We start from the raw sequence: 9,830 nt of genomic DNA, 5'->3' as shown, positions 1-9,830 counted from the left end.
CGTTTACTGCAGGAGTTAAGTTTGGTCACAAGCTGTGGCTTGCCTGAACAGGTACAATGTGACACTAGTTCTTCAGAGCTGATGACGTTCTTCATTCATCATATTGCTAATGGCATAATACAGCTGCCTCCCTGCTGTATTGTTCAGAAACATTGCTCTGGCACAAATTGGGTCTTTCTGAGCCTTTTAAAAGTTGAACTGTGGTCACCTCTGTCCTCCAGAGGGAACTACAAAGTCTTAGGCTGGACCCTTTAGGTCTAGTTTAACAATGGCAGATCGGGCCAATGCTTATGAACACACCGTGTTCTGCAGTGATCTCTGCCAAAGCACCTCTGAAATGAAATGAGACTGCGCCCTTACAGAGGCCTAACACTTTCAGGTGTTTTAATAAGCTGATTTTCCACTTGCTTAGAATTTATTGCAAGACCATAATGCTGATAAAACTTAGACCATCCTTTGGGTCTTAGCAAACTTTGGGTCTGTACAGGCATACTCAAATCCTATCTTAACAACATAGGGGAAGAGCATTACTACTTCATACAAGGCGGCACTGCTTTCTGAGTGTAGGGAGATCATCATCTGAGAACTTTACTGATTCCTACCTTAGTTTTTCATGTCTATTTCTTAATCCTAGTTTCACGGAACTAACAAGTTCTCAGAACTTTATGCAGAAAAGATCCAAGTTGTACAAGGCATGCACAGGATAAACCATTTAGGTTCCAGTTATGGTGCGCTAGATGTGAATGCTGTGTGCAACTACCGCCAACAAAATACTTGCTCGCCAAGGATTTGTGTTTTAGGTCACACATAAAAACCTAGCCAATACAAATACAAGTAGTGGCCTATACATGCAAAAATATAGAGCTAAAAATACATTATAAGCACCACTTTAACTGCAGTCTGAAATAAAATCTTTATTTTATGTATATTACTTATGTTCTTCTAAAAGCAGAGGAGCAGCAGTATTTAAAATAAGACTTGTGTCCTCATTCAGGATTACTTTACAAAGTTATATTTTCAGCCTTCATAAAAGTCATACAAAAACTATTTGTGACAACATACTCCAAAATATAGCAGATTTAAAGCATTTACATTTTACATGATCCAACAGTGCAATATGCACTTAAATTTGAAACCAACTTCCTGATCAACAATGTGTTGTAATTAATCTAAAACATGATTTTCCACTCAGTTGTTTTGTTGGGGTTTTTTAAAACAAGTCAGTTTCTAAAAGACTAACTTAAAGATTTTAACTCAAATCATATTTAAGTTCCACACAGAGCAGTTACCCTGTTTACTCAGGGCTGACATGTGATGATGCATTGCCAATTGTATTGTACTTCAGAAAAAGCAGTATAGATCCCTGCATCCTGCAGAAAGCCAAGCCAGCTGATGCTTGTAGATTACCAGTACTGGGAGCCTGACAGTCTTGGAAAGAGACCTACTGTATCCTCTGATAAAGTTAACTTGCTAAATTAAACATATGCTACATAATAGTAACAACATGCTAGGCTCTTGGTTAGAGTATAAAATAGTCCAATACAACAGCTATGCTTTTGTGTTTGTTCAACGGCTGCTTATCCCAAGGTAGATAGAGGCCCATCACACATAACTTGGTGACAGTAAGCCACAGGCTTTCCAACACTGAAAGCCCAAAGCTGAGATAACTCAGTTGTACCACCACAGGATGAAAAGCAGCAGCTAACAGCCAGTCTTTTTACTTGTGCATCAACTGGACAAAGACCTTCTTGACTGAGCCAAACCGCAACTGAAGCTAAGTTCACTTCTATACCGATGGCAATTTAATACCCATCAGTTCAGGAATGTGCAGTAAACGAGGCTTATTTTGCATCACCACAATAGCTAACTCATGTTCTTTGAGAATTTTGTAAGAAATGGAAGGATAAAGTATTAAAAATGTTGAGGTTCCACAAACAGAATATAAGGGGAGAGAAGCAAACAAGCTTGCAGCAAAAAACGTGACACATAATGTACCAAGTTTCAGTCCTACACAGAAAACTATTTGTTGTGACGTACCAGAGCTTTGTAGTCTGCAGTGGAGCAAGCTGCCTTTTAAACTTCCAGTCACATCAGCTGTATCATTTAGCCACCATACGTTATTTCACACTGCAACTTTTCATACTGCATTACCCAGAACTGGTACTTCAGTATTCATGCTCATGTTAATCAGCATATTCCTTTCATGGAAAGAACTATTACTCTAAAAAGATATTGGAAAACAAGTGTTACATGAAACATAGAAGTCCATGCCTGTCTGCAGTCCCTCGTCTAATGTGACAACTACAAATAGTGTCACTATCTCCACAGATACCACTTGATCAGCAGGTTCAAGAGCCACAGATCATAGTTCACATACCCAACTGTGCAGCACTTCCTTTCAAGCTTTGTCCTGCTTCAGTTTCAACATAACACAGGACAAGTTATGGTGTTTGCGTTCACACACTTGGTGGAAAAACACCTGCCCACTTCCCGGGGCAACAGAGGCCCCAGGAGCAGAATGGGCATGTGTCTTTACCTTCAAAATTTAAGCTGTTAAAGCACTTTGGAATACCTCCAATAATTTGTAAACATTCACTTTATCTGATTTTTTGTATTGTATATACTTAATCAAGACACTCAAAGGAAAGTTTATAATAGCAGTTTAAAGGACAGTGATTATCTCTCTATTTCTCCAAGTCCTATTCAATTCAGTTATCTTGGGCTTTAGTAACAAATGGTACTTTGAACAGGGCAATGGAAATGTTACTCCACAAGGCAAATATAACAAAAAAGTTACAGGCAGCATCACAGATTTTATTTAAAAATATTGTGAGTACACAAGTACCTCCTCCTTTCAGGTTTGTTTTGGTTTCTTAAATCTTGTAGCATTTTCAGGTAGGGAAGAAAAGAGGAAAACCAACGTTGTTCATGAAAGCCCAAGTGAAACACTGAAGAACAGAGTGGCTCATGAATACACACTACTACATAATGAACAAGCCTGCAACTACAACTGGTCTATTCTGCTGCAATTAAGTTTCTTGCTATCGGGCACTAAAACTTGTTTGCAGTTTTCTAGATTTCAGGGAAAAGTTAAGTGTTTGAGGTTCACGGACACATGACCTTTGGCATACTTGGTACCCACCTGACTGCTGTCTAAAGAATCAGCTGGTCCTGAACTGGGATTAACTGGAGGGGCTGAGAAGCAACTCATTAGCAGAAAATAAAGACTACTGAAGCAGTCACAGCAGTAGTATGTGACTACTTCACTAGTACTGTGAAGTGTACTGAACATCCACACTCTGTCCTGTACGCAGCTGACCACATGAGAAGCGCAGTCCTGTCCAGTCTGTTTTCAGCAGGATACACAGAAGGATGTGAAGTTTCAGCAAGACTCTGTCAACTGGACTGTGTTGAGGCACAGTGTCACACACACAGAAAACAAACTACTGCCTGCACTGAAAGGTAGTCAAGGATGGGTTGACCACAGGCATCAGATTCGGAGATTTCAGCTTAAGCATTGGTTACTGCCTTTATAGAAGTCACTTGTAAAAAAAACTTCACCGTGGCAATTAATTACGGAATGATTGAGGGTTTAAAAAAAAAAAAAAAAATAGAGAAAATCTTACTCTGTAAAATAGGATTAGGAGAATGCAGTTTTAACTGACAACTGTAAACCTGATATTAAAATGTCAAGTGTCCTACGCATTCTATAAATAGTTACAGATGTTTAAAAGTTAGATATCCCCAAATGCCCATTTTAGGGCTGAAAAACGTACAGTGAGACTCCTCGTGTGTTAGTTCAACCTACATTTTTTCACCTCATCAATAATTAAAAAACATGCCTATCAAAATAGAGAAAAAAAGTGCAACGCTTCAGAGACAATTTTAAACCTTAATTTGTATTCCAATCTGGCATTAAAAATCGCCTGTCTCAGGCATATTCAGAGATTACATGACCCACAGAAATATCCTTGTGCTGGACTACTGCCCATGCAAGCAAGTCATACATCAGCATACATTTTCTCTGCGTTCCAGATGCACTTTGCATTCTGTGCTTTCCCCTTTATCTAATGCTACGTTATGTGTCTATGAGTAACAGTTGCCTGGTGTTTTCCACCGTTAAGGCTGAAGGTCTCCTTGATTATCAACATTTATAATATTAGCCTGATTTACTCCATTTTCTATTTGTTTCTGATGTGATGCTGCTGTGACAAACAGATGGGAAGATTCCATTGTAGAATGGTGACTGACATCTGCTTTCACTAGAACTTCGTAATACAGGAGGTAAAACACTGGAGTTACTATGCCAATAATCAACATAATCACTACAGCTGTCCACCATCCTATACCCCAGTCTGCTCCATAGTAAGGATCCTTGCATTTTTTAGCTTTACCATCAGTTTCGAAAGAGATCTGCTGGGCTGCTAAGGCGGAAACAACTTCATCAAGATTCTCTCTCTTCGTATCATTACACTTCACTATTTCCTCTATATCTCGATCCACTTCTTTTAAGAAGTTGCCAGCGGTCTCGTTAGCAGGGAATTTATCAGGAGGTGACATTTCCTGTGCTTCTAGGGAGCAGTGAGCAGGCCGAAGAACCTGTCTTCCTTTTGGAGAGATACGCGTTTCGGTCAAGACACTGAACTTCTTTACTGGAATTTTGATGGACCTCAAGGCAAAAAAATCTTGATCGTTGATAAGATTGTTAACTCTCTTGATATCTGCAACCTAAAAATAAAACCAACAGTTTAAATGTCAAAGCTCCACTGAACCGGAACTGTTTAAAGAGTGCTGCATCCTTAAGAAATACGATCTGTCCCTAATGAAGCAAAGGCAAGGCCTTTGTTCTGCCTTTTATTTTTAAGCGATACCCATTCAAACAGTATGAAGTGAGAAAACGTCAAAGAACAAATGTGAACAATGTTAAAGCAAGAAGGTAATTACAAGGTAACAAACCTCCTCACTTCATGTTAGAAGAATGAAAGTCACTTCACACATACACATTCACTTAATGTATATTCATCTATCAGTGGCAACTACCTCTGTGAAACATATGGGACTTTACCTCAGTGCTTTCAAGTGAAGTAAATTACTGTTAGCTTCTCATTAAATTGAAAACTTAGGAGTAAGGAATATTAAAACCTATGCGTGTCCAGTTCACCTAGCCAAAGCTGTGGTTTGGATACTTGCTGCTTCTGGCGGTCTAAGGCAGAAACCAAGCATAACTTAAAACTGGCATCTCCCCTTCTGAAGTCAGCCCTCCCCTTTCCCCATTCTTGCTCAGAATGAATCTCATTTTGCTCTCAGTAAGTTCAGCTTTTCAGTCTAAAGTGAATACTCTGCAAGGATTTAAGTGCCTTTGGAGAATTAGCACCTTCATTCTGAGACAGTAACTCCCTTAGCATGGAAGACCCAGCCACAAACCCCACCATGACGAAGTACATAAAGATTGGTAGTTTTCTGGAACACCTGGTAGGCACACAGGAGTTGTGCCCATGTTAAGCACAGTGCCTGAGTTCAGATCCTTCCTGTCCTCACTGGGAGGACATCTACCTCAGGAGAAATTACAGACAGAAAACAAGGTTGTCAAGAGACCCTTGCTGCTGCAATGGCTCCACTTAAAACAGAGATGCGGCCAGAAATACATTAGGGTGATCAGTGCCTGCTGCCTGCACTAATATTGTAGCATGCGAAGTGTTTCAGTTCCTGTGCTGGTGTATTTAACCACACTAAGTAAATAGGGTGAGCACAAAATACTGCCAAAGGCAGGATTTACCTGAGTGATTACTGATTCCACAAGTTATCCTTCCTGCCTAAAGTCCTGGACTGCTCTTCCACATTCTCCGTGAATTTCCAAGAAAGAGTCTGACTCTTGTTATCTTTTCTTTCTTACTTGAGGCCTGATCTAGTAAGCCAGCTCAAAATAGCTACTTGGGCTGCGTTCTGAAGCCAAGAATGGGTAGATGAAGCTAAGGTCTGTCATATTATGAAATAGTTATGTCAAAATTTTAGTACTTAAAACTCACGACAGGAGGCCCCTAATTCTGTCTCCGCCTGAAGAACTAGATGACAGCAAAACTTCTGTAAATATGGATTCTGGATTTGACCTCTTGAAAACTGCACAGTTAACAGTCAGTACACTGACACACACAGATGATACCCTGTTAGAACCGGGTACACGCAAAGGCTGACATCAACCAACACAGTAACCTCTGCCTTAATTACTACCACCCACCATATGAATTTCACAGAATCATAGAATGGTTTGTATCGAGAAGTACCTTAAAGCTCATCCAGTTCAATGCCCTGCCACAGGCAGGGACACCTTCCACTAAACCAGGTTGCTCCAAGCCCCGTCCAACCTGGCCTTGAGCACTGCCAAGGATGGGGCAGCCACAGCTTCTCTGGGCAACCTGTGCCAGGGCCTCACCACCCTCACAGGGAAGAACTTCTGCCTGAGAGCTCATCTCAATCTCCCCTGTGTCAGGTTAAAGCCATTCCCCTTGTCCCGTCTCTACAGGCCTTTGTCCAAAGCCCCTCTCCAGCTTTCTTGTAGCCCCTTTAGGCACTGGAGCTGCTCTAAGGTCTCCCCTTAAGGAGCCTTCTCTTCTGCAGTCTGAACCAGCACAGCTCTCTCAGCCTGTCTCCAGAGCAGAGCTGCTCCAGCCCTTGCAGCATCTCCGTGGCCTCCTCTGGACTCGCTCCAACAGCTCCACATCCCTCTTGTGTTGTTGCCCCAGAGCTGGATCAGGACTGCAGGCGGCGTCTCCCCAGAGCGCAGCAGAGAGGGAGAATCCCCTCCCACAACCTGCTAGCCATGATTCTTGTGATGCAGCCTAAGATGGGTTCAAACTTAAACAGGGGAAGTTCAGGTTAGATATAAGGAAGAAGTTCTTTACTGCGAGGGTGGTGAGGCCCTACAACAAGTTGCCCAGAGAAGTGGTAAATGTTCCATCTCTGGCAGTGTTCAAGGCCAGGCTGGACAGAGCCTCAGGCGACACGGTCCAGTGTGAGGCGTCCCTGCCCATGGCAGAGGGTTGGAACTGGATGATCTTAAGGTCCTTTCCAACCCTAACTATTCTATGATTTTAAATTTAAGAACTCGTAACCAGGAAAAGCAGCAAGTTCTGAGAAGGGAACACGGGGGCATTTGGGCTGAGCACTCCCAACAGCACAACAGGCTCGTCCTGATAAATATTTAGGAAATTTAGTAGAATTCAAAAGAAAACTACATGGGTGTTTTCTTCCCCCCACCTTAGTGGAAGTCGGTCTCCACACCAACGCTGAAGCTGTTTCAGCAACATCCTCCTCATCACCGAGTCCCTCAGTGCAAAGTGCCCACGTGTGACTGCGCACCAGCGTAACTTCCACTGCAACGCGCACACGTTTGAGAGAGCGCCGCAAGCAGAACCGACACACTCGTTTCTTACACTGGCACCGGCTTTAACAGAACACAGCCGGTGTAAACGGGCCTCGGACAGGCAGGAGGTGTAAGCACCGCGCCGCGTCCCACCGCCGCCAACTCGGTCCCCGCAACCCCGACCCCCCAGCTCACAGCAGCGGTGTGGAGCGCCCGGGGACGTACAGAGCAGCAGAACTGAAGCGCGATGGCGTTGAGCGTGTCCCCTTCCTGGATGTCCCTCGTGAGCAGGACGACATCATCCAGCCTGTCCCTCGACGCGCTCCTTCGCACCTTCTCCCTGCCCCGCGGCCGCAGCTCCGTCACCTCGCCGCCCTCCTCCTCCGGCCCCTCGCTCTCCGCGACCACGAACGGGTACAGGTGACCGCCGGTGGGCTGCTGCGCTACGGTCGGCGGCTGCGGGCCGCACCCGGCGCTTCTGCCGGCCATTCTCCGCTGGGGGCCCTGTGGAACACACCGCAGCCGTGGCAGCCTCCGCGGGGATCCCCGCACCGCGCCGCCCAGCGAGGGGAGGAGCCGGCAGGGGAGCGCCTGGCCCGGCCCTCGCCGCATTCCCCCGTCCCGGAGACGCAGCCCTACCTGCTGCCTCTCCTCATGGCGTCCGCAATGGCGGCGGCACGGCCACGCCACGTCCGCACCGCGGGACCGCCCCCCGTCGCCCTTAAAGGCCCAGCGCGCCTCTTATCGCTGAGGGACTGGTTCTGGGGCTTTTTGCGGTGTCCTGGGGGTGTGCGGCGGAGTCTCGTGGCGCTGTCCCTGCCTCCTCTGGCCGCCTCAGCGGAGGGAGCACTGTGTCTAGGTCGCTTCGGGGCCGGCGCTGCCCCGGCGAACGCGTTCCCGCGCGGGGCTCTGAGGGAATGCGGCGGCGGGCCCTGGGCCGCGCGTGGCGGGCGGCCTGCGGTGGCACAGCAGCCTTGAGGTGGGCCCAGGAGGGGGCCGGGTGGCGGGTCGCCCGGGAGAGTCACTTCCTTCTGAGTGGCCCTGTTTCTGGAGGAGCAGAGGGTGTCATGTGTTTGGGACACTAAGATAATTATTCTAAGAGCCTTTTTAACGTGTAGCAGTTGGTAGCTGCTAACCAAAGCCTGTGTATCTTCAGTGTGTGCTCTTACTGCGTTACTGCTCGCTGGGAAGTTGTCAGGCAGATTCTTTTTGTTCCTTCACACTTCTCATACAATCACAGACTGGTCTGGGTTGGAAGGGACCTTAAAGCTCATCCAGTTCCAACGTCCTGCCACAGGCAGGGACACCTTCCACTAGAGCAGGTTGCTCCAAGCCCCATCCAGCCTGGTGTTGAACACTGCCAGGGATGGGGCAGCCACAGCTTCTCTGGGCAACCTGTGCCAGGGCCTCACCACCCTCACAGGGAAGAACTTCTGCCTGAGAGCTCATCTCAATCTCCCCTCTGTCAGGTTAAAGCCATTCCCCCTTGTCCTGTCCCTACAGGCCCTTGTCCAAAGCCCCTCTCCAGGTTTCTTGTCAGCCGCTTCAGGCACTGGAGCTGCTGTAAGGTGTCCCCTGAAGGAGCCTTCTCTTCTGCAGGCTGAACCAGCCCAGCTCTCTCAACCTGTCTCCAGAGCAGAGCTGCTCCAGCCCTCGCAGGATCTCTGTGGCCTTGTCTGCACTCGCTCCAACAGCTCCACGTCCTTTTTATGCTGGGTCCCTTCTTATGTTGTTTTCTCCCTCCTTGGGGCTAGTACTACAGCGATTTAGGCGTTCAGCCCATGCTGATGTATTTTTTCCCACAAGAGGGAAACCATCAATTAAGGCCTGTAGATATTTTGGTTTCCCTAATAGGGTCATTTTCACTATCAAAGAACTGGCAGCAGCTGTTGCGTTTGCTGAGGCAATAGGCTGGAATAGGAAGTCTTCCTAGTTTGTGTAGTAAATTTAATTTAGTGTGGGTTTCTTCTGACTTGGCCTGAGAAGGAAGTTTTTGATTACAGCAGGAGTAAGTGCGGTGTTTCTTACAAAAGCTGACAGCTCTAAGGTTAGGCTGAATATGTTGTAACAAGTGATTGCATTGTTGCTGAAGACAAATGCAGTTGTGAGTCTGGTTCCTGAACAGATTAATCTTTAAAAAAGAAAGTAGTTTTAAATAAGGTGTGGTTTCTCTTTCCCTTTATTTTTCCCTTTCCCTTTTTCTTTCCCTTTTTCTTTTCCCTTCCCTTTCCCTTTTCCCTTCTCATTCCCTTTCTTGTTTTCAGACTTTCCTGAATAACCAAAGAGCTTAGAAATGCATTTGACGTTAACAAAGGCAGAATTCTTTTATGACTTTAGTTTTAAAAAATTGAACAACTTGAGTCTGAAGACATAAACGTAAGAGCTGATGGTTGTGTAGCTCTGTTGCGTGTCACACTTCGCACCCACAGAAGCTGAAGAAGATTGAAACCCCATTTGCAGGCACTATGAA

At 45.6% G+C, this 9,830-nt stretch overlaps 1 protein-coding gene across 2 annotated transcripts; it reads right to left on the bottom strand.

The window, feature by feature from the left end:
- Positions 1-2,683: 2,683 nt before the first annotated feature.
- On the bottom strand, positions 2,684-8,247 carry LYSMD3 (LysM domain containing 3). Of its 2 annotated transcripts, XM_030511574.1 has the most exons (3): positions 8,000-8,247; positions 7,586-7,864; positions 2,684-4,728 (listed from the first exon to the last, which is right to left on the bottom strand). In XM_030511574.1, the coding sequence occupies exons 2-3, from the start codon at positions 7,847-7,849 to the stop codon at positions 4,120-4,122; spliced, it is 873 nt and encodes a 290-aa protein (XP_030367434.1). In that variant the 5' UTR covers positions 7,850-7,864; positions 8,000-8,247; the 3' UTR covers positions 2,684-4,119. The 2 variants fall into 2 exon arrangements, with proteins under 2 accessions (XP_030367434.1, XP_030367433.1); XM_030511573.1 differs by lacking the exon at positions 8,000-8,247 and having other exon boundaries at positions 7,586-7,997.
- Between the last annotated feature and the right edge of the window lie 1,583 nt (positions 8,248-9,830).

Source organism: Strigops habroptila, chromosome Z (genome assembly GCF_004027225.2).
Source record: "Strigops habroptila isolate Jane chromosome Z, bStrHab1.2.pri, whole genome shotgun sequence".
Taxonomy (NCBI): Eukaryota; Metazoa; Chordata; class Aves; order Psittaciformes; family Psittacidae; genus Strigops; species Strigops habroptila.
Note: the sequence above shows the minus strand (reverse complement) of the source record. Positions and strands in the feature narration are given on the sequence as shown.

Bases quoted from the DNA above. Each gene is read 5' to 3' on its own strand.
- LYSMD3 (XM_030511573.1), bottom strand. From the start codon at position 7,972: ATGCGGCGAGGGCCGGGCCAGGCGCTCCCCTGCCGGCTCCTCCCCTCG. The intron at 4,729-7,585 runs GTACGTCCCCGG...TTTTATTTTTAG, and splicing joins CGCTTCAGTTCTGCTGCTCT to GTTGCAGATATCAAGAGAGT.